This window comes from Schistocerca serialis, chromosome 12 (assembly GCF_023864345.2).
Source record: "Schistocerca serialis cubense isolate TAMUIC-IGC-003099 chromosome 12, iqSchSeri2.2, whole genome shotgun sequence".
In the NCBI taxonomy this organism is placed as follows: Eukaryota; Metazoa; Arthropoda; class Insecta; order Orthoptera; family Acrididae; genus Schistocerca; species Schistocerca serialis.
Window position 1 is genome coordinate 90,123,857 of NC_064649.1, and position 24,440 is coordinate 90,148,296.

General features: G+C 46.1%; 1 protein-coding gene across 1 annotated transcript; it reads right to left on the reverse strand.

Moving 5' to 3' along the window:
• Positions 1-1,196: 1,196 nt before the first annotated feature.
• Positions 1,197-20,433, reverse strand: LOC126428229 (uncharacterized). The gene is made up of 2 exons (XM_050090145.1): positions 20,353-20,433; positions 1,197-3,203 (listed from the first exon to the last, which is right to left on the reverse strand). Exons 1-2 carry the CDS (start codon positions 20,362-20,364, stop codon positions 1,968-1,970), a joined length of 1,248 nt encoding a protein of 415 aa, XP_049946102.1. The 5' UTR covers positions 20,365-20,433; the 3' UTR covers positions 1,197-1,967.
• Positions 20,434-24,440: the final 4,007 nt, after the last annotated feature.

Consider the following 24,440-nt stretch of genomic DNA (forward strand, 5'->3'; position numbering starts at 1 on the left):
AACGTTCAAGAGTGAGATTAAAATTCAAGGTAAAAGGATACGAATAATAAGATAATAAGATTCGCGGATATCATTGCTATTCTCAGTGAAAGTGAAGAGCAGTTACAGGACCTGTTGAATGGAATCAACATCTAACGAATACAGATTATGGATTGACAAAACCGGAAAAAGCCAAAACTAATGAGACGTAGATGAAATGAGAATAGCGAGAACATCAACACCGGTCTGACGAAGTAGCCGAAGTTGATGAATTCTGCTACCTGGGAAGCAAAATACCCCTTGATGGACGAAGCAAAGAGGGAATAACAAGCAGCGTAGTACTGGCAAAAAGGGCATTCCTGGCCAAGAGAAGTCTACTGGTATCAAAGATAGGCTTTAGTTTGAGGAAGAAATTTATGAGATTGTATGTCTAGAGCACAGCCTAGTATAGCAGTGAAACGTGGACTGTGAGAAAACAGGAACAGAAGAGAATCGAAGCGCTTGAGACGTGGTGCTACAGAAGAATAAAGAAAATCAGGTGATCTGATAGGATTAAAAATAGGCAGGTTCTGGACAGAATCAGCGAAGAAAGGAATACATGGAAAATAATGACGAGAAAGGCACAGGGTGATAGGACATAAGACATTAGGTATCAACTTCAGTTGTACTAAAGGGAGCTGTAGAGGTTGAAAACTATAGAGAAAGACAGAGCTCGAAATACATCCAGCACATAACAGGATGTAGGGTGCAAGTACTGCTCTGAGATGAAGAGGTAAGCGAAAGATAGAAATTTCGAGGGAGGAGGGAACGGAAAAAAGAGTTGTGGCCTATGCCTCGATTACTCGTAGTGATAGTACGTCTCGATCGTGATCAAATGGATCGTTACAGATTTTTCTTGCGACATACTCACCCAGTAAAGAGGAATGTATTACATCATTATATTACGTTAGTAGCTGTTTTCCTTCATTGTGCTCGATAGAAATGAAGGAGACTGAGTAATTCCATTGATCAGGTGAACGAGAAAAGCAACCGTGACTGCATTCAATAATTTTAATTTGTAAAAAGAGTGATACCTTAGAGGCTACTGCGAATCACAATTTAATATTTATAATTTCTCGATATAAGTGGACAAACGTCTTATCAGATGAGTTAAAGATCTGAGGAAGTGCTTGTGAAACTTACAGGAAAGTAAATGGAATATAGCCGAGAGCAGAAAATTTGAGAAAAATATTCTTTATTTTTTATTTATTTTTGCAGTACAAAAATATTTGTGAACATATAAACAAGACTTATCACAAAATGAGATGGTGTACGTCAAGCAGACACTTTGACATATGACTGGAAACTATACATAATGCAAAAGCATATTTGTACCGTTCTGTTACGCAGTGACTCTTCCTGTTTTCAGTTCCCTTAGGCGCATCCAAGGAAGCATTAGCAATGTGGTTACTGGTAACTAGGATGCTTTGGCATCGTCATCCTCCAAGGGACGCTTACTTCGTTTGGACTTGCCCGTCACAGAGCCTCTTCGATGAAGTGCTCTGTAATGTGCTGGAAATCCTTTTTTGAGCAACGTTTACTACACACAAGTTGGAGGGTTCACAACTAGTACTCAGAAGGAGACAATATTTCCTCCTCATAACAAATTTGAGTAATCGTGATGATAAGGCGAAGGAAAATTCCACTGAGAGTCACGTGGTAGCCAGCGGTACAGTTATATGCAGTTGCGAATACATAAAAAAATGTGGTGCATGGGAGTTGAGTGTGAGCGACGACTCAAGGAGCAGGATCAGCAGCGAGGAATGATGATCAGTTGGACCTCAGTGATGACGTCAGCTGTTGTTCAGGGCGTGGAATCACAGGACAGACGACTGATGATGATGGTGTTTCAGATGGTACTTCGATACTGTCGGCGCGGTTAATGATCTACGATGTTGGCGAAGGAGACGAACTCCATGGTGGTAACTTCAGAGCGGCAACAGTCTGCCTTAATGGTGGTAGCCTCCACTGTAGCCGCCTCCACTGTAGCCGCCAAATCCACCTCCGTAGCCCCCTAATCCACCTCCGTAGCCACCTCCTAGACCTTCACCGCCGTAGTGAGACTTGATCGGGACCGCCACGGGGACCTTCACGGGAACTGGGTAGGGCCTTTCTACTGGGACCTTTACTGGTACTGGGTAGGGCTTGTCAACAGGCACAGGGTAAGGCTTGTCAACTGGGTAAGGGACTGGTTTGGGCACATCGACTGGGTAAGGCCTGTCAACAGGTACCTTGACCGGGTAGGCTACGGGCTTCTCCACGGGGTAGGGAACTGGCTTCTCGACTGGGTAGGGCACTGGTTTCTCTACAGGTACTGGGTAGGGTTTGGGGACATCCACTGGGTAAGGACGGTCGACAGGCACCTTCACCGGCACGGGGTAGGGCTTCTCGACGGTGTAGGGTACAGGTACCGGCTTCTCCACTGGGTAGGGCTGTGGAACATGCACTGGGTACGGCCTGTCGACGGGGACCTTTACGTGGACAGGGTAAGGGCGGTCAACGGGCACTTCCACCGGTACCTTGACGTGGACGGTGTACGGCTGTGGTACGGGGACCTTCACTTCGACCGGGTACGGCTCTGGCACTGGAACCTTCTTCTCGACGACGACGGCGTAGGGCTTGGGGACGTGGACGGGATAGGGCTGGGGTACCAGGACCTTGACTTCCACGGGGTAGGGCACGGGCCTCTCGACGGGTACGTGGACGGTGTAGGGTCGGTCCACCGGCACCTTCACCGGTACTGGGAAAGGCTTCTCCACCGGGTAAGGGACCGGCTTCTCGACCGGTACGGGGTAAGGCCTGTCGACGGGGACCTTGACTTCGACGGGGAACGGCTTGGCCACGGGGTAGGGGACGGGCTTGTCAACGGGCACGTGGACGGTGTACGGCTGCGGCACGGGGATGCCGACCTTCTGGGTGACTGTGACGGTCTTGACGTGGCCGTGGCCTCCGTAGCTGCCGCCGAAGCCGCCGCCCCCGAAGAGCCCGTGGCCGCCTCCCAGGTAGCCGATGCCCAGCCCGGAGCCGTAGCCGCCCCCGTAGCCCAGGTCGAAGAGGCCGCGCTTCTTCTGGGTCCTGCTGATCTCCTCCTCAGCCTGCTGCGTCCTGTGGCCCTCCTTGGCCGCCGGGGAGTCTTTCGCCGCCACCGTTGCCGCGAGGGCGACGGTAAGCAGGGCCAACAGCGTCTGCGGGCAATGAAGTCGTGTCAGCCAATGGCAAAATAGGTAGTCTACATTTTATCATAAGGTTCACAAGAGCAGGAGACGAGGTACTAGCAGAAGTAGAGCTGTGAGGACGGGGCGTGAGTCGTTCTTGGCTAGCTCAGTTGGTAGAGCACTTGCCCGCAAAAGGCAAAGGTCCCGAGTTCGAGTCTCGGTCCGGCACACAGTTTTAATCTGTCAGGAAATTTCATATCAGCGCACACTCCGCTGCAGAGTGAAAATCTCATTCTGGAAACACCCCCAGGCTGTGGCTAAGCCATGTCTCCGCAATATCCTTTCTTTCAGAAGTGCTAGTTCTGCAAGGTTCGCAGGAGAGCTTCTTTAAAGTTTGGAAGTTAGGAGACGAGGTACTGGCAGAAATAGAGCTGTGAGGACGGGGCGTGAGTCGTGCTTGGCTAGTTCAGTTGGTAGAGCATTTACCCGCGAAAGGCAAAGGTCCTGTTCGAGTCTCGGTCGGGCACACAGTTTTAATCTGCCAGGAAGTGTCATATCAGCGTACACTCCGCTGCAGAGAGAAAATCTCATTAAAGAGCACTATAGTTGACACCACTTGAGCGGTGTACAGCGGGACAGTCTACACTACAGATGTCTCAAGCGACCATAATCGGTGCATCATGTACGGTGAAGTGTTTCAGCTGTTGCTGACGACGTCGGTGATGGTGTGCACAAAGAGGGATAAAGTGGAAAATGCTGCCATCACATAGCCTACTAACTCCTATCTTCCCAAAAAGAAAGCAAAACGTGGTGGATAATAATTCTCAAAGTGTTAAATATTTTAACGATTGGAAAAAATTCACGAATGAAGCCCCCAGCATGATTTATTAAGCTCGTAATTCGGCATTATTCACACCTGTCATCACTTTTCTGCTCTGGAAGACGAATTGTTGCATACTTCTTGAGATCTTGAGGGTATTTCGTCTGTATTATTTCGTATCTCGCACGCATGGTGGAATACAGGGTGCCCCAAATAGAATGACCCGATTGTAAATAGAATTATTTATTATGAAGAAGGGCTGAACACCAACAAATTCAATACTAAATTACTCAAAAAAGACAGAAGTTTATAAAAATCCATCTTAAATGCTCAATATGTCCTCCATTGGCTGCACGGACGGCCGGCCGGTCGGAGTGGCCGAGCGGTTCTAGGCGCGACCGCTACGGTCGCAGGTTCGAATCCTACCTCGGGCATCGATGTGTGTGGTTTCCTTAGGTTAGTTAGTTTTAAGTAGTTCCAGCGGACTGATGACCTCAGAAGTTAAGTCCCATAGTGCTCAGAGCCATTTGAACCATTTGGCTACACGGACGTCATCTAGTCGATATCCGAATTCATCCCAAACAGAGCATAAGGCGTCTTCAAATGGTTCAAATGGCTCTGAGCACTATGGAACTTAACATCTGAGGTCATGTCCCCTAGACTTAGAACTACTTACACCTAACTAACCTAAGGACATCACACACACACTTTCCCGAGGAATGATTCGAACCTGCGACCGTAGCAGCAGTGCGGTTCCGGACTGATGCGCCTAGAACCATTCGGCCACAGCGGCCGGAAAGGTGTCACTGGAATTACAGCAACTGATATTCTGGTTTTTAGTTCATCAATGTTACTAGGTAATGAAGGAACGTAAACACAATGTTTAACATATCCGCACAGGAAGAAATCACATGGTGTTAAGTCAGGGGACCTAGGAGGCCAAGAGTGTAAACTCTGGTCTCGCGGTCCTGCACGACCTATCCAAAGGTCAGGCACCTTGGCATTGAGGAAACTGCGCTCGTAGTCGCATCTAGCGGATTTTTTATGAAACTCTAGACCATGCTGATTACATCTATCGCTGTTTCAGTTACCTAGTGACATTTGTCTCAATATTATTAAAAGTTAAAATCGGGTCATTCTTTTTGGGACACCCTATACTTATGGTACGACTGGCCTTAACACCTAGGGAGGTGGCGCAGTGGTTAGCAACCTGGACTCCCATTCGGGAGGACGATGGTTCAAACCCGCGTCCGACCATGCTGATTTAGTTTTCTGTGATTTCCCTAAATCGCTTCAGGCAAGTGCCGGGATGGTTTCTTTGAAAGGGCACTGCCGAATTCCTTCCTCGTCCTTCCCTATTCCGATGGATCGATGACATCGTTGTTTGGTCCCTTCCCCCGATTCAACCAACCAACCAACCAACCAATCAACGATTGGTTTCGTGATGTCACCTCACATCTTCAGGTGTACGTTTCCGACTTTGATAAAGGTCGGATTGTAGCCTATCGCGATTGCGGTTTATCGTATCACGAGATTGCTGCTCGCGTTGGTCGAGATCCAATTACTGTTAGCAGAATATGGAATCGGTGGGTTCAGGAGGGTAATACGGAACGCCGTGCTGGATCCCGACGGCCTCGTATCACTAGCAGTCGAGATGACAGGCATCTTATCCGCATGGCTGTAACAGATCGTGCAGCCACGTCTCGATCCCACAGTCAACAGATGGGGACGTTTGCAAGACAACAACCATCTGCACGAACAGTTCGACGACGTTTGCAGCAGCATGGAGTAATCAGCTCGGAGACCATGGCTCCGGTTACCCTTGACGCTGGATCACAGACAGGAGCGCCTGCGATGGTGTACTCGACGAGGAACCCGGGTGTACGAATGGTAAAACGTCATTTTCTCGGATAAATCCAGGTTCTGTTTACAGCATCATGATGGTCGCATCCGTGTTTGGCGACATCGCGGAGAACGCACATTGGAAGCGTGTATTCCTCATCGCCATACTGGCGTATCACCCGGCTTGATGGTATGGAGTGCCATTGGTTACACGTATCGGTCACCTCTTGTTCGCATTGACGACACTTTGAACAGTGGACGTTACATTTCAGATGTGTTACGACCCGTGGCTCTACCCTTCATTCGATCCCTGCGAAACCCTACATTTCAGCAGGATAATGCACGACCGCATGTTGCAGGTCACGTACGGGCCTTTCTGGATACAGCAATTGTTCGACTGCTGCCCTGGCCAGCACATTCTCCAGTTCTCTCACCAATTGAAAACGTCTGGTCAATGGTGGCCGAGCAACTGGCTCGTCACAATACGCCAGTCACTACTCTTGATGAACTGTGGTATCGTGTTGAAGCTGCATGGGCACCTGTACACGCCATCCAAGCTCTGTTTGACTCAATGCGCAGGCGTATCACGGCCAGAGGTGGTTGTTCTGGGTACTGATTTCTCAGTTGCTATGCACCCAAATTGCGCGAAAATGTAATGACATGTCAGTTATAGTATAATATATTTGTCCAATGAATAGCCGTTTTTCATCTGCATTTCTTCTTGGTGTAGCAATTTTAATGGCCTGTAGTGTAGTTCTATCGACCTGTTAAATACTGACAAGTTAAAAGCGGGGGCCTCAGACATTCTCTAGATATTTGGATTTCCGCGAAATGTTTGTAACTTTCCCCGCTATATGTATGGTGTCACTAGTGCCCTCAGTGACACACCCAATATGGCCCTGCACGGCCAGTCGATTTGAGGGTTGCTGTCGATCGCTTCCCGGTATGACGTGAGCTTTTTTAATCGCGTTCTTTCATTGTTGCTAGTTACGGCTTTTTCCCTTCACATGTTTTCTTATGTTGCTCTTTTCACAGTGGGTAAACGCGCTTTTTACATGCCAATTCTCATATGGTCAGTTTGAACTATCACATCTGTTCATTATAGGTGACAGTATTTTCTTTGACACTCTTGAGTCCCTCTTCTTCCCGTATCAGTGCGTAAATGTTTTACTGACGTGTCAGTATTTCATATTGGTTGTCATACAGCGAAGATCATTAGGAATGGTATCTTCCTTTCTTTTTTTTTTTTTTTTTGTCGTATTGTCAATTGTTCGTTTCCTATCTTGTAGATGTACACCTGATGATGTGATTTGGCATCACGAAAGCAGTCGTGTTCCTCTAAAAGTTCATATATAGCTGATAGCGGTTTATTTCAGAAACACTGCATTGTGAAATGTTGGTAGACGTTGATCTCATTTCAGCGGAAGAGATATTTCGCTTCAGACAGTTGCCGCTCCCGAACGTCACCAGTGCTCTCCATCTCACCACCCCTCCCCCCTTCCATCCTTCCCCCTCCCTCCCTCCCTCATCCCCCCCCCCCCCCCCCCCGCACTGCACGATTCCGCGCCTGCGCAAACCTCCGGCCCGTGGCTAAACCGCTTGTTGCCGCTGCTGACCGCACATCCCCCCTGTACTTGGCCTAATGGGGCCCTTAGGCAGAACGCGCCGACCGCCGATCTGTCTCGCCTAACGGGCCGAGCAATTACGGAAGCGAGATTCTCGCCCTAGTTCGCCGTCTAATCACATCATCAGCCGACACTCCTGCCAAAGTTGGCTGCTACTTACAAATCCATCAAATTACGTTAGTTCCACACTATGTTAACAGCATTACCTGTTACATCTACAGTTATGTCTACACTCCGCAAGCCACCGTGCGGTGCTTAGTGGAGGGTATATAAAATGACTTATGTTAATAATATGAATATTTATACAGGGTGTTACAAAAAGGTACTGCCAAACTTTCAGGAAACCTTCCTCACGCACAAAGAAAGAAAATATGTTATGTGGACATGTGTCCGGAGCGCTTACTTCCGTGTTAGAGCTCATTTTATTACTTCTCTTCAAATCACATTAATCATGGAATGGAAACACACAGCAACAGAACGTACCAGCGTGACTTCAAACACTCTGTTACAGGAAATGTTCAAAATGTCCTCCGTTAGCGAGGATACATGCATCCACCCTCCGTCGCATGGAATCCCTGATGCGCTGATGCAGCCCTGCAGAATGGCGTATTGTATCACAGCCGTCCACAATACGAGCACGAAGAGTCTCTACATTTGGTACCGGGGTTGCGTAGACAAGAGCTTTCAAATGCCCCCATAAATGAAAGTCGAGCGGGTTGAGGTAAGGAGAGCGTGGAGGCCATGGAATTGGTCCGCCTCTACCAATCCATCGGTCACCGAATCTGTTGTTGAGAAGCGTACGAACACTTCGACTGAAATGTGCAGCAGCTCCATCGTGCATGAACCACATGTTGTGTCGTACTTGTAAAGGCACATGTTCTAGCAGCACAGGTAGAGTATCCCGGATGAAATCACGATAACGTGCTCCATTGAAGAAACTAAAATGAGCTCTAACATGGAAATTAAGCGTTTCCGGACACATGTCCACATAACATCTTTTCTTCATTTGTGTAAGAGGAATGTTTTCTGAACGTTTGGCCGTACCTTTTTGTAACACCATATATATATATATATATATAATTGATTTTTGATTGAGATTTTTACTTTAAGTCCTAACTGGTACCAGTCACCAACTGCACCAGTTGGTGTCGTATTACAATTTGGAGGAAGTTATGGTTCTTTAAGGTTTAAAATACGACTTTGTTAATTACTTGGCCGTATTGCGGATAGCTTTGAGCCCAAGTTTGCGTAGCTTTTCATACCTAAGGGACCGCTGTTGTAAGTAAATAAGATCAAACAGCAGTCTGCTTTTCGTGAGAAAAGGAGATTGCTTGGCACACAAACTTCCTTCAGACTACACGTCCTGCTACATCAATATTGGTCAGTGGAGTTCAGCACCATACTATTCTATAAGAACATAAACCAGTTACTGTAATTAACAAATCATGAGAGGTTGTTACTTATTGAATGAAAACTATAGAGAATGCATTTCTTTTCCTATATTTTAGTGAACTTTGTACACTTACAATTCTGTCGATTGACAGACGGCGACGACAATGAAGTTCACCTTCTTTTCGAAAAACAGAATATTTCTATTCTTCACTTCCAGAAAATTTGTACACATAAATGTTTGACAACTCTTACACATACTTTACTCGGTTTTATCACTAAAATATCAATTTTCATTAACTGTAACACTACGTTCTGAGCTATGGCCTAGCAATACGTCCTCTTTTTTTTAAATTTTTTTTTTTAGTGCATACTCAAAGATTCACAACTACTACCGTTGTGGGGATTGCTTGCTAAAGAGTTTCTCGCTGTCCAGTTGCGCTTCACTTCACTTCAAGTACTTTTTGAATCACATTTCCGTTTACGGTAATTCCTCTCAGAATAAAATCAGGCACAAATTAGTTTAAAAAATAAAAAAAGCAGTGAGGCACACATAACATTACGGGTACTCAAGGTACCACTGGGTTTTCCCCTTCTCTCTTCCATTAGCAAATGGCAGTGTGCAAGCAATGATTGTCGGTAGCTGGGCGTTGGATGTCAGTGACTGAACCTAGTTGGCCAGCGAAGACGCGTCTGGAGATTGCCCGGACAGTGGTGAGATACCGACCACATTCTCGTTCTCTATACGGCTGGACAACCAGGAATGATGGTCTGGGCCGCCCTTCCATTACATAGCGTTACCCGTTTGGTTATAATCAGCGGCGCCTTTCCATCACGGCAGTACGTCGACGATATCATAGGCGTTTTGTTGCCCGTCATGGCAAGCCATCTTTGGTTTACATTTCAGCAAGATAATGCCCGTCCGCACGCGGGAGAGTTTCTACTGCCTGCCTCCGTTCTTACCAGATCCTACCTTGCCCACAAAGGTCGCCGGATATTTCCACAATAGTTAAACATCTGGAACCAGCGGCCTTGCCGCAGTGGTAACACCGGTTCCCGTCAGATCACCGTATTTAAGCGCTGTCGTGCTGGGCTAGCGTTTCGATGGGTGACCATCCGGTCTGTCGAGCGCTGTTGGCAATCAGGGTGCACTCAGCCCTTGTGAGGCAAACTGAGGAGCTACTTGATTGAGAAGTAGCTGTTCCGGTCTCGTAAATTGACATACGGTTGGGAGATCGGTGTGTTGACCACATGCCCCTCCATATCTGCATCCAGTGACGCCTGTAGGCTGAGGATGACGCGGCGGCCGGTCGGTGCCGTTGGGCCTTCCAAGGCCTGTTGGGACGGAGTTTAGTTTATTAGTGAACATCTGGAGTATTATCGGTAGGACCCTCCAACCAGCTCGGGATTTTGACTATATACCGCGCCAGTTGTGCAGAATTTGGCACTATATTCCTCAGGACGACACCCAATAACTCTTTGGATAAACACCAAAGCAAATAAGTGCTTGCATAAGGACCAAAGGTGGACCAATCCGTTATTGTTATGCCCAGTCTGTGGAGCTCTTTCTCTTGAATAAACCATCCAATTTTTCTGAAATTGTAACCATTGGTCTGTCTGTACATCTACCGATTTCCACGTCAGTCGAATGATTCAGGAGAGACGACATGAGAAACTATGAGATGCGTGTAAGACTGCCCCATCATGCTTGATGTATAATTGTACGAGGGGCGTTCAGAAAGTAAGCTCCGATCGGTCGCGAAATGGAAACGACTATGAAAATCCGATAAAGCTTTGCACAGATGTGTTGGGTAGTGTCTCTAGTATAACCCCAGTTAGCATCACGTCGCTCTTCTGATTTCTGAGCTCGCAGTGAGTGCGTAAAGATGTCTAGAAAATAGTGTCTGCCGCCAAGTACGAGGGCCTGGTGAGAAATTTCGCCTGAAGTTATGCAGCTAACATTACATAACTGTCGTGCTGTTTCTTCTTCAAGACAATTCGCAGCCGCAGTCTGCAGGGGCAATGAAGATGCTCCTGCATCGTTTTCAAATGGAAATGTGAGATTACCCACAATACAGTCCGCAATTGTCTCCCCCTGAGTTTCATCTCTGGTCACATGAACCGCTGTCTTTGAAGACAACATTTTGACACAGACAACGAGGTGTAGGCCAGCGTGGAGAATTGGCGGAAAGCACTGGCGGCTGCCTTCTATGATGAGGCTATTGAAAAGTTGGTACAACGCTATGACAAAAGTCTAAGTCAGAACGGCGACTACGTAGAGAAGTAGCTGAAAGGTGTAGCTAATTGTTACAAGTAAAACATTTCTGATGTTCACTGTGGTTTCAATTTGGCAATCAATCGGAGCTTACTTTCTGAACAGGCCTCGTATTACTTCTCTGCTACTAACTGTGTTCGCAAGAAATTTCGCAGGCAGTATCCATATATGCCGCTCAAAGTACCCACACAAATATATCATTGAACGACACATAGTTGAAGTGACATAACGTTATAGACACTGAGATGTTTGGAGAAAAATGCTGCACCATGCATGAAGTTTTAATATATTTTTTCTTTGCTACTAAGAGACTCTACAGTCGAGTCAGCTTCAAGAAATCGGTGACACCTCGCAGCGCTTTTTGACAGCTTTAAACTGCGAAGTGCAAACTGTTCTAGACGAAAATAATAGCCGCCTATAAAGCTATGATGAGGTGTTGCCATAGAGACTGTGGTGTCACCGCCAGACACCACACTTGCTAGGTGGTAGCTTTAAATCGGCCGCGGTCCATTTAGTACATGTCGGACCCGCGTGTCGCCACTGTGTCATCGCAGACCGAGCGCCACCACAAGCCAGGTCTCGAGATACGGAATAGCACCCGCCCCAGTTGTACGGACGACGTAGCTAGCGACTACACGGACGAAGCATCACTCATTAGCCGAACAGATAGTTAGAATAGCCTTCAGCTAAGTACATGGCTACGACCTAGCAAGGCGCCATTAACCATTTTAAGATAGAGTCTCACTTGTATCATCAAGGAATGCTGTATTCAAATGAAGGATTAAAAGTTAAGTATTATAGCAGCTACGTACTTTTCTTGCTACCATTCATTACGTATCCTGTTTCAGACCTCTATCTAGCCTACGTGAGATTACGCGTGCCTTTCGGCTACTTCAGTGTGGCGTAGCTGTCTTGTTACGCCACAACAGAGACGTTTACAAAACAGAGTTGTAGACACGCGAAGCTTTGCGCTCAGCATTCATGAACTGTCCGGGATCATGTCACACCGAGTCTACTGCACAATTTCACGAATACCATGGAAATGAAATTTTTTCGATATCACATTACAAACGAAGCTCTCTTTTTTGTTTCTAATAGAAAAATGACTAACTGGATACACGTCCAAGGCCGTGTATGTCAGCTAGTAAAATTATGAAAGAAAAGTAGTGATGTGGACCGTGTTCTAAGACGCTATGACTGAAGTTAATCATTAATTTGAAAGTGAAATATACTTCTAGCCGAATGAACTAAACTGCCTTCCAGATAAGGTTGGGACCTGGCCTATGATATTACGCAAGATGGGCCAACGTTGTTGTTGTTGTTGTTGTTGTGGTCTTCAGTCCTGAGACTGGTTTGATGCAGCTCTCCATGCTACTCTATCCTGTGCAAGCTGCTTCATCTCCCAGTACCTACTGCAGCCTACATCCATCTGAATCTGCTTAGTGTATTCATCTCTTGGTCTCCCTCTACGATTTTTACCCACCGCGCTGCCCTCCAATACTAAATTGGCGATCCCTTGATGCCTCAGAACATGTCCTACCAACCGATCCCTTCTTCTAGTAAAGTTGTGCCACAGACTCCTCCCCAATTCTATTCAATACCTCCTCATTAGTTATGTGATCTACCCGTCTAAACTTCAGCATTCTTCTGTAGCACCACATTTCGAAAGCTTCTATTCTCTTCTTGACCAAACTATTTATCGTCCATGTTTCACTTCCATACATGGCTACACTCCATACAAATACTTTCAGAAACGACTTCAAATGGCTCTAAGCACTATAGGACTAAACATCTGTGGCCATCAGTCCCCTAGATCTTAGAACTACTTAAACCTAACTAACCTAAGGACATCACACACATCCATGCCCGAGGCAGGATTCGAACCTGCGACCGTAGCGGTCGCGCGGTACCGGACTGAGCTCCTAGAACCGATAGACCACCGCGGCCGGCCTCAGAAACGACTTCCTGACACTTAAATCATCGTAACAGAGGCGAAATTCCGTTCCGTTCGTACCAGCGCTCGCGGCGCCATCTCAGCTCCATTCCCGGAACTCCGTGCATCGAGATAGCGGATTCGCCGGAGCGTGGCGTGGCGGGCTTTTAAACATTGTTGTTGTCTGGAGAGGATCTTGGGCAACAAAGCGAGGCGACGGCCAGCCCAATTAACAGGGTGGAGGGGGGAGAGAGGGAGCTCTGGAAAGCGGTTGCGTGCCGCGCTGTCCAGCGGGAAGTACTGGAGAGCTGCTTTCTCCGTTCTCCAAGCGTGCGTGTCCAGAAAGTACGCCACCTGTTCCTCCCACCATATAGAGCGGCCGTTCGGTGCTTATGTCGCTGGACCGTGACGCGCGGAAAAACCGGCGCATACGAGCCCATACGGCCAATCTCAGAGATTACGTTTCTGTCCGCTGCACCTGCGATTACAGAATCGACAGATTAGGCAATTTTAATTATTCTGCGTATACCGTACAGCGTGCGCTATGTACCTCGACCGTTCCAGAATGACTTATTGTCCAGAAGCAAAATAAAAAAAATCTGTCAACCAAATATTGTTTAGCTAGCAAGAGGGACATTAATTAGAGTAATTGCCTCTCATGTAATTTTGTTCTTTACGAAAAACGAATATCAGTACGTCTCTTCGAAAGAGCACCTTATAGTTCCTATTCCGAAATCACTTTGCTCTCATCAAGACCTGTTGAAGAACGTCCATATTTTACAGGAATGTGTCCAAAACCGTAAGCCACTTCGTTTTTGGTTTTTGATAATAGAACTTATATTTTAAAAGAATATGATGATAAGCACCATTTATATTTCACTCATAGAAAATATCTTTGAAAGTTATTCCCAAAAATAAAAAAATTTCGATAACCTTACACTTAGCAGACACGAAAAATAGATACCAAAATCAGCCCTCCTGTAGAAATCAGTAAAATAGTACTAGACAAAATTAGAGAAAAGGTGTCAAATTAGACAAAACAGTCATAGAATTTCTCTCTGGGTTATTTGCTGAACCTAAGAGCCTTGGTTGATTGGTTGTTTGGTTGTTTGGTTGGTTGGTGTTAAGGGAGGGGACCAAACGGCGAGGTCGTCGGTCCGCATCACGTGGGACTGACGGATGACATCGAAAAAGTACAAAGAAGGGCAGCTCGTTTTGTATTATCGCGAAATAGGGGAGATGGTGCCACAGACATGATACGTGAATTGGAGTGGCAATCATTAAAACAAAGGCGTTTTTCGTTAAGACGGGATCTTCTCATGAAATTTCGTTCGCCAGTTTTCTCCTCCGATTGCGAAAACATTCTGTTGGCACCCACCTACATGGGGAGAAATGATCGTCACGACAAAATAAGAGAAATCAGGACTCTCACAGAAAAATTTAAGTGCTCGTTTTTCCCGCGTGCCGTTCGAGAGTGGAACGGTAGAGAGACAGCATGAAGGTGGTTCATTGAACCCTCTGCCAGGCACTTTATTGTGAATAGCAGAGTAATCACGTAGATGTAGATGCATATCGGATTAAGGAAGGATGGGGAAAGAAATCTTCCGTGCCCGTTCAGAGGAACCATCCCGTCATTCGCCTTGAATGATTTAGGGAAATTACGGAAAACCTAAGTCAGGATGGCCAAGAGCCTTGCTATTTGATATTCCTGTAGGCTTTCTTTCTGAATTTTGTGACGTTCAAGAAAAATGTTAAACTTTTTTGCCCTAGCAGTTCCGTCTTTCAAAGGGTGTTCAGTGTTATTTCTCTGTGCTATTTGTACTGCAATTTTTCATAAGTTGTTACGAGTAAGCCGAAAGAAAGAAGCTTCCATACCATGACAGTGATAAAGCATACCTTGTTCAAGATCTTTACCCAAAATTCTATGTCTGCCTGTCCCGCTAGCTGCTGCGTCCTCTTGTGTAGCGTACTTAGTATTAGGCAGCCTCATAAGTGTTTTTGGACGTTACACTGTTTACTGGCCTCCTTCCAACCAACATTATTTTTCCGAACTGCTTCAATGCTGTAGTCAGTTTAGAACAACTCCACTTTCTTTGATCAGCCTTCCCCGTTATCCTCTTCTAATCTCCAATGGAGGGTGTACTAAAACAGGCATACTTTAAACACAGACAGTAACGGGCCCGGTTGATGCAACTGAAGGTGCTCCAGTTTCAGCAGTTTACGCAAGTACAGCCTACATTCTGTTAAACAAATAAATTTTTAACGAAACATTTCAATGAAACGATTTACAAAGAAACATTAAACTTAAACCTAACGACTCAAGAACACATATACATTAAACGGCTTAGAGGAGAGGTTCTAGGAGAAGTAACGAGAAACGTAGCGAAACGTAAAAACTTTTTCCATTTGTCAAAATGGAAAATGTTGCTGATAAGCAACAAGTGAAGCAGACGACCTGTGCGCTCCGCTACTGTAGAAGCTGAAAGTCCTGCTTACAATTGGGCCCACAAGAGTAGAGTAGCGAGTCAAGACACTAGATGGTCAGTTATAGGGGGAAGGGGGAGTTTGGTTCCGGGCACTTTCCTCTGCCATTCACGTAAGCACGACTTTATTAAAAATGTGAGACAAGTGCACCTACGAGAGATAAAGTAACTCGTCCATTTGCAACAGTTATTTATACATTCACTCATCATGTATTACGAGCCTTAAATAATACCACTTCACCATTTGGTATTTTTCATGATCTTTGCAAAGCATTGGATCGTGTACATCTTGTTTCTCTGTTAGAAAAACTCAAGTTTTGTGGAATTGATGGCTTTACAATCATCTAGTCTGACACACACTAAACGAACAGAACGAATAAGGTTGTACAGAATAATTCAGTCAATGTCGGAAATGTAGAAAAGTTTAGTGAGCGGGGAAAAAAAATTATGGCGTCCCACAAGGTTCAATTTTTGGTCCGCTCCCGTTCCTTAGATTACTGAGCTTCTCAAACAGTTCTGGAATAATTTTCTGCCGTAACTCATCACTTTTAAAGTATTGATTGTGCAAAAGCGAGCACCCATGGACATCATGTAGGTACCTCTTCGAGGCCGTCACATTACATATTTTTGGTAATGAAATTCGTCATAAATAATCCGTCACAGTTTGAGACGAACAGTGATGAACACACCTACAAAGCTAGAAGCAAAAAATGGCCTTTATTACCCACTATTAAAGCTGTTAGTGGCTCAGAGAGGAGTTCAACATGCAGCAACAAAAATTTTTCATCATATACCCATTGACATAGTGTCTGACCGGTAGCGAAGAAAGTTTTAAATCTAATTTAAAATCATTTCTTGCGGACAACTCCTTCTATTGCATTTACGAATTTCTACTTGAAAACTGGCAGATATTAAAAACGAGTGTAGTTCCATGACTAGGACTAAAAATAATCATGTGAAACTTACTGGCAGATTAAAACTGCGCGCCGGGCCGAAACTCGAACTCGGGACCTTTGCCTTTCGCGGGCAAGTGCTCTACCAAAGTCGCGCTTAAGGCAAACGTCCCGAGTTCGAGTCTCGGTCGGGCACGCAATTTAAACCGCCTGGAAGTTTTATATCAGCCCACACCCCGCTACAGAGTGAAAGTTTGATTATAAATAATAATATGTTAATGAATTTTGTCACTAATCATGTACACATATCCTGTAAATCGACTCGTTTCATGTCACTTCGATAAAAGATCTGTTCAAATGATCTATGGAATACGTAACTAACTCACTGCTTTTCGAGCAGCCTCGCTTCATGGTAGAGTTACTTTGCGTGCTATATATTACATCCTGATTGGAGTGCTATTTACTAGTGGCTGTTATTCTGTAAACATGATGAAGTAGGGGGGGGGGGGCAGCCTTATGTGACTTGCAAATGGAGACACTGTGCCCAGTTCTCGTCTAGTTACAGATGTTGTGTCAACATAGGGTTCTGGCGGCAGCATGCCTGTTTTGAAAACATGGCTGCTACGTGGGGGCTTCTCAAGTGTGGGAAACTAGCACACTGTAACAGCGTGGGACGGCGCCTCTAACGAGCGGGCGCCTTTCTCAGCCATTGTCCACAGCGAAAGCGAGCCGCCTGTGAATGTTTGTAAGTACTGCTGCAAGCGCACATTGCTGAGGGCGCTCTAGATCTTGACCTGTATCTACACGCTGAGAATGTCTGTCAAGGTGCGTCAGAGAGTGTGCTTTTGAATGTACCGCGTGCTAAAGAGTCCCTTGCGCTGGAAAATGGAATACGTACGACGTTCTGCGTTGACCGCATTCAGCCTGATGTTAACCCCGTTATAGCAGCTGGAGACTCAAGATATTCCCATACCACATCTATCTAAAATCACGCTCCGCAAGCCACCTAATGGTGTGTACCGGAGGGTACTGTGCCACTAACTGATCCCCCTTTCCCTGTTCCACTTGCGAATGGTGCGTGGGAAGAATGATAGACGGTAAGCCTCTTATTGGCTCGAATTTCTCAAATTTCCTCGTCGTCGTCATTACGTGATATGTATTTGGAAGTAATGTGTTGTCCGGGAGGTGCTGTCTCTAAATTTCAATAGCAACTCTCCGTGATGCAGAATGCGTGTCTTCTAACGTCTACCAATGGAGTTTAATGAGCATCTCGGGAACGCTCTGGTGGCAGCTAGATGATCACATGACGAAACACCCCGCTCTTCATCGGATCTTCTCTACCTCTTCTACCAGTCCTACCTGGTAAGGATGCCATACTCATGAACAACACTCACCATTTTGTTGTGTAGATAATTCCTAATTTCCGAAGTCACAAAGTCCGCAGTTGCTTTACGAGTGCAATTACTACAGGTTTAAACCCGAACTTGCAAGTATTGAAAACTGTTAGTGTACACTTACACACGTACTCTGCGTACTAGTGCAAGAGCGCGGAAAGAATAAGTACCTTTGTTTGTGGTGCATCCAGTCTAACCTTGTCTTCATTGTCCTATGGGAAAATGAAAAATAACTTCAGATTCTTTACTTCAAGTTGATGTTGAAAGCTTTGTAAAAAGGCTATCAAGCGATAGCTCGCGTTTACCTTCAGTCGTTTGCCAATTCAGGCTATTCAACATTTTCGTTAGGTCTCTTGTGAGTCAAAAGAGACCTGAGACAATTGTTGACTCCATTACTTATATACGTTCAATATCCTATGTTGGTCCCGTCTGGTATGGGTGCCACAAATTTGAGAAATATTTTGAGATTGGACGAATATGTGATATTACGCAAGTGAAAGTGACATCAGACCGCAAACGTGACTGCCAGATGCAGAAATACAGGGAAAATGTGACTGCAGCCAACACTTCCAGATGTAAGCTGAAAAACAAAATATACGAGCTCTCGCGATGCTTTAAATGAATAAAATCGTAAAAAAATACCCATCTTTAATAGGTTTAGTAAAGTGCAGATAAAATTTAGCGATTTAAAAGACGAATTCCAGGAAAGAGGAATGTGCCACCTTGGTAACATGGTGGTTTTAGGTTGAGCGGTGTGCTACCAATGTCGGAGAGAATTAAGGAGATAACGAGGGTAATAGCACCAAATATTACGCTCATTTCGACAATTGCAGACTTAGAAAGTTACAGAACCGCTATTTCTTATAGACAGGTTCTGCCGCTTGCACATCGTGTATGAGTACTTCGCAACGAGACAGCAGAGATAGGGCACATTTGTGGGATAGACGAAATGCAGGAATTTTCTTACCTATGAAGCAAAATAAGACACGGCGGATGAACCAAGTAAGATGTTACAAGCAGTCTACCGCAAGCGATGACGCTGTAACAAGTGTAGTGGTACCAAGCGTAGGCTTTCATTAGACTAAGAAATTTCTGGCAATATACGTCTGGAGCATAACGTTGTTATGGTAGCCAATCATGAACCGGCCGGCCGTTGTGGCCGAGCGGTTCTAGGCGCTTCAGTTTGAAACCGCGTGACCGATACGGTCGCAGGTTCGAATCCTGCCTCGGTAATGGATGTGTGTGATTTCCTTAGGTTAGTTAGGTTTAAGTAGTTCTAAGTTCTAGGGGACTGATGTTAAGTCACATAGTGCCAAGAGCCATTTGAAACAATCATGAACCAGAAAGGAAGAGAATCGACGCGGATAGGCACTTGGTGCAGGGAGTGGCAACTGACCCTTAACATAGAAAAATCTAATGTATTGCGAATACATAGAAAGAAGGATCCTTTATTGTGTGATTATATGATAGCGGGACAAACACTGGTAGCAGTTACTTCTGTAAAATATCTGGGAGTATGCGTACGCAACGATTTGAAGTGGAATGATCATATAAGATTAATTGTTGGTAAGGCGGGTGCCAGGTTAAGATTCATTGGGAGAGTCCTTAGAAAATGTAGTCCTTCAGCAAAGGAGGTGGCTTACAAAACACTTGTTCGACCTATACTTGAGTATTGCTCATCAGTGTGGGATCCGTACCAGTTCGGGTTGACAGAGGAGTTGGAGAAGATCCAAAGAAGAGCGGCGCGTTTCGTCACAGGGTTATTTGGTAAGCGTGATAGCGTTTCGGAGATGTTTAGCAAACTCAAGTGGCAGACTCTGCAAGAGAGGGGCTCTGCATCGCGGTGTAGCTTGCTGTCCAGTTTTCGAGCAGGTGCGTTTCTGGATGAGGTATCGAATATATTGCTTCCCCCTACTTATACCTCCCAAGGAGATCACGAATGTAAAATTAGAGAGATTCGAACACGCACGGAGGCTTTCCGGCAGTCGTTCTTCCCGCGAACCATACGCGACTGGAACAGGAAAGGGAGGTAACGACAGTGGCACGTAAAGTGCCCTCCGCCACACACCGTTGTGTGGCTTGCGGAGTATAAATGTAGATGTAGAGGTGTGGTGCTGCAGAAGAATGATGAAAACCAGTGGGACTGGTAAAAATGAGAAATGAAGATGTTCGGCACAGAATAGGTGAAGAAAGATGATGATTGGAAAGCGCTCAGTAGAAGATAGGAGCTGTATCAAGAGGTCAGGGAATAACTTCCGTGGTACTAGAGGGAGATGTAGAGAGCAATAACAGCAAGGGAAGACGGAGGTGGGAATACGTCCAGCAAATAACGGATTACGCAAAGTGCAAGTGCTACTTTGAGATGGGGAGGTTGGGACAGGAGGCAAAGTTGTAGCAAACAACACCAAAGTTCTGTTGGGTGTACCCTCACCTAGGACGTAGCTGTGCGCAGATGACCCAACCCGTGTTATTGTGGTCGGTTCGGACTGAACCGCCGCCAGCTGGGTAAACAGAATGAGACTCACCTCTCTTCGCATGACTCCGTGCGTGCGTTCGCGTCAGGTGGATATCACGGCCGAAGGAGGGCGCTGCTCTGACTGCCTGACCGCTGCTCCGGCGGCGGCTTTTATAGGCGGGCAGCGCGGGGTGCGTGGCGGTGGGTGCCTGGCGCCGGCCGGCCGTGGCCCGGGGGGCTTTCGCCGCGAGACGCTCCGCTGCCCGGCACCCCTCCCCGGCACGTGTGAGCCGCTTCCGGCGGGGTCTCGGCAGCGCTAACTCTGGACCGCCTGCCTGTTTCCTCAGGCATTCGGCTTCAGATGTTACGTTACTCTGTAAACTTTTTTTGTTTATTTATAGACGCAATCACATTCTTATGACACAGTCATAAACGGTTTGCCGGTCGGAGTGGCCGAGCGGTTCTAGGAGCTTCAGTCTGGAACCGCGATACCGCTTCGGTCGCAGGTTCGAATCCTGCCTCGGGCATGGATGTGTGTGATGTCCTTAAGTACTTCTAAGTAGTTCTAAGTTCTAGGGGACTGATGACCTCAGCAGTTAAGTCCCATAGTGCTCAGAGCCATTTGAACCATAACCGGTTTCGGCCATACAATGATCATCTTCAAATTCTAAAAAATTACGAAAGAAAATTTATATTAAAACCTAAAAATAACTGCAGTATTTAACCAGGCTTATTAGTAATCTAACTGAATCTATGTGAAATACATATACACTACTGGCAAATAAAATTGATACATCACGAAGATGACGTGCAACAGATGCGAAATTTAACCGACAGAAAGAAGATGCTGTGATATGCAAATGATTAGCTTTCCAGATAATTCATACAAGGTTGGCGTCGGTGGGGACACCTACAACGTGATGACATGAGGAAAAAAATGGTTCAAATGACTCTGAGCGCTATGGGACTTAACATCTGAGGTCATCAGTTCCCTAGAACTTAGAACTACTTAAACATAAGGACACCACACACATCCATGTCCGAGGCACGATTCGAAACTGCGACCGTAGCGGTCCGCGGTTCCAGACTGAAGCGCCTAGAACCGCTCGGCCAAACCCGCCGGCCTGATATGAGGAAAGTTTCCAACTGATTTCTCACACACAAACAGCAATTGACCGGCGTTGCCTGGTGAAACGTTGTTGTGGTGCCTCGTGTAAGGAGGAGAAATGCGTAGCATCGCGTTTCCAACTTTGATAATGGTCGGATTGTAGCCTATCGCGATTGCGATTTATCGTATCGCGACTTTGCTGCTCGCGTTGGTCGAGATTCAATGACTGTTACCAGAATATGGAATCGGTGGGTTCAGGAGGGTAATACGAAACTCCGTGATGGATCCCAACTGCCTCGTATCACTACCAATCGAGATGACAGGCATGTTATTCGCATGGCTATAACGGATCGTGCAGCCAAGTCTCGATCCCTGAGTCAACAGATGGGGACGTTTGCAAGACGACAACCATCTGCACGAACAGTTCGACGACGTTTGCAGCAGCATGGACTATCAGCTCGGAGATCATGGCTGCGGTTACCCTTGATGCTGCATCACAGGCAGGAGCGCCTGCGATGGTGTACTCGACGACGACCCCGGGTGCACGAATGGCAAAACGCCATTTTCTCGGATAAACCCAGGTTCTGTTTACAGCACCATGATGGTCGCATCAGTGTTTGGCGACATGGCGGAGAACGCACATTGGAAGCGTGTATTACTCATCGCCATAATGGCGTATCACCCGGCGTGATGGTATGGAGTGCCTTTGGTTACACGTATCGGTCACCTCTTGTTCACATTGACGGCACTTTCAACAGTGGACGTTACATTCCACATGTGTTACGACCCGTGGCTCTACCGTTCATTTGATCACTGCGAACCCTACATTTCAGCAGGATAATGCACGACCGCATGTTTCAGGTCCCGTACGGGCCTTTCTGGATACAGAAAATGTTCGACTGCTGCCCTGGCCAGCACATTCTCCAGATCTCTCACCAATTAAAAACGTCTGGTCACTGGTGACCGAGCAACTGGCTCGTCACAATACGCCAGTCACTACTCTTGATGAATTGTGGTATCGTGTTGAAGCTGTATGGGGAGCTGTACGTGTACACGCCATCCAAGCTCTGTTAGACTCAATGCCCAGGTGTATCAAGGCCGTTATTACGGCCAGAGGTGGTCGTTCTGGGTAATGATTTCTCGGGATCTATGCAACCAAATTGCGTGAAAATGTAATCACGTGTCAGTTCTAGCATAAAATATTTGTCCAATGAATACCCGTTTATCATCTGCATTTCTTCTTGGTGTAGCAATTTTAATGGCCAATAGTGGAATTAGCCTGGTTAAATATTGCACTTATTTTTAGGTTTTAACTTAAATTTTCTTTTGTATTGATTTAGAATCTGAAGATGGTCATTATATGGCCGAAACCGGGTATGACTCTCTCATAAGAATGTAATTACGTCTTTAAATAATCAAAAAATGTTTGCAAAGTTATCAATCACGCACTCCATTGACAAAATGTCCTTTTTTCCAAAGTTACGCTACTCGGCTGGCCATTAAAACTGCCAAGCTAGGACAGATACCATATAACCAAATTCTACTTGTGCGTATACACTATCTCCAAGAGGTGTCCGAAAATAGTGGAACACCAAAGCCATAACACAGTATGAGACGGTATACGGAAACCGTTGTCATTCCGAACAGCTGTAAGTTCCCCACTGTGTGTTTCTGTATGAAATTTAGCCCAAATTTACCTCCTACTCTATGAAAAGTCTGTGTACTATCAAAACTATGTTCTCACGCCACGTGTGGGGCCTACCGGGACCAGCTGACCGCCGTGTTATCCTCACTGAGGATGCGGATAGGAGAGGCGGTCAGCACATCGCTCTCCCGGTCGTTATGATGGTATTCTTGACCGAAGCCGCTACTATTCGATCGAGTAGCTCCTCAATTGGCATCTCGAGGCTGAGTGCACCCCGAAAAATGGCAACAGCGCATGGCAGCCTGGATGATCATCCATCCAAGTGCCGACCACGCCCGACAGCGCTTAACGTCGGTGATCTCACGGGAACCGGTGTATCCACTGTGGCAAGGCCGTTGCCAGCCTTCGACTAAACAGAACTCAACTTGACTTGACCCGTAATTGGTCTGAATACAACTTGTCCTCGTATTAAATGCGCAACTGAAGTACGAGGGCGGTTCAATAAGTAATGCAACACATTTTTTTTCTGAAACGGGTTGTTTTATTCAGCATTGAAATACACCAGGTTATTCCCCAATCTTTTAGCTACACAACACTATTTTTCAACGTAATCTCCATTCAATGCTACGGCCTTACGCCACCTTGAAATGAGGGCCTGTATGCCTGCACGGTACCATTCCACTGGTCGATGTCGGAGCCAACGTCGTACTGCATCAATAACTTCTTCATCATCCGCGTAGTGCCTCCCACGGATTGCGTCCTTCATTGGGCCAAACATATGGAAATCCGACGGTGCGAGATCGGGGCTGTAGGGTGCATGAGGAAGAGCAGTCCACTGAAGTTTTGTGAGCTCCTCTCGGGTCCGAAGACTTGTGTGAGGTCTTGCGTTGTCATGAAGAAGGAGAAGTACGGTCAGATTTTTGTGCCTACGAACACGCTGAAGTCGTTTCTTCAATTTCTGAAGAGTAGCACAATACACTTCAGAGTTGATCGTTTGACCATGGGGAAGGATATCGAACAGAATAATCCCTTCAGCGTCCCAGAAGACTGTAACCATGACTTTACCGGCTGAGGGTATGGCTTTAAACTTTTTCTTGGCAGGGGAGTGGGTGTGGCGCCACTCCATTGATTGCCGTTTTGTTTCAGGTTCGAAGTGATGAACCCATGTTTCATCGCCTGTATCAATCTTTGACAAGAAATTGTCACCCTCAGCCACATGACGGGCAAGCAATTCCACACAGATGGTTCTCCTTTGCTCTTTATGGTGTTCGGTTAGACAATGAGGGACCCAGTGGGAACAAACCTTTGAATATCCCAACTGCTGAACAATTGTGACAGCACTACCAACAAAGATGTCAAGTTGAGCACTGAGTTGTTTGATGGTGATCCGTCGATCATCTCGAAC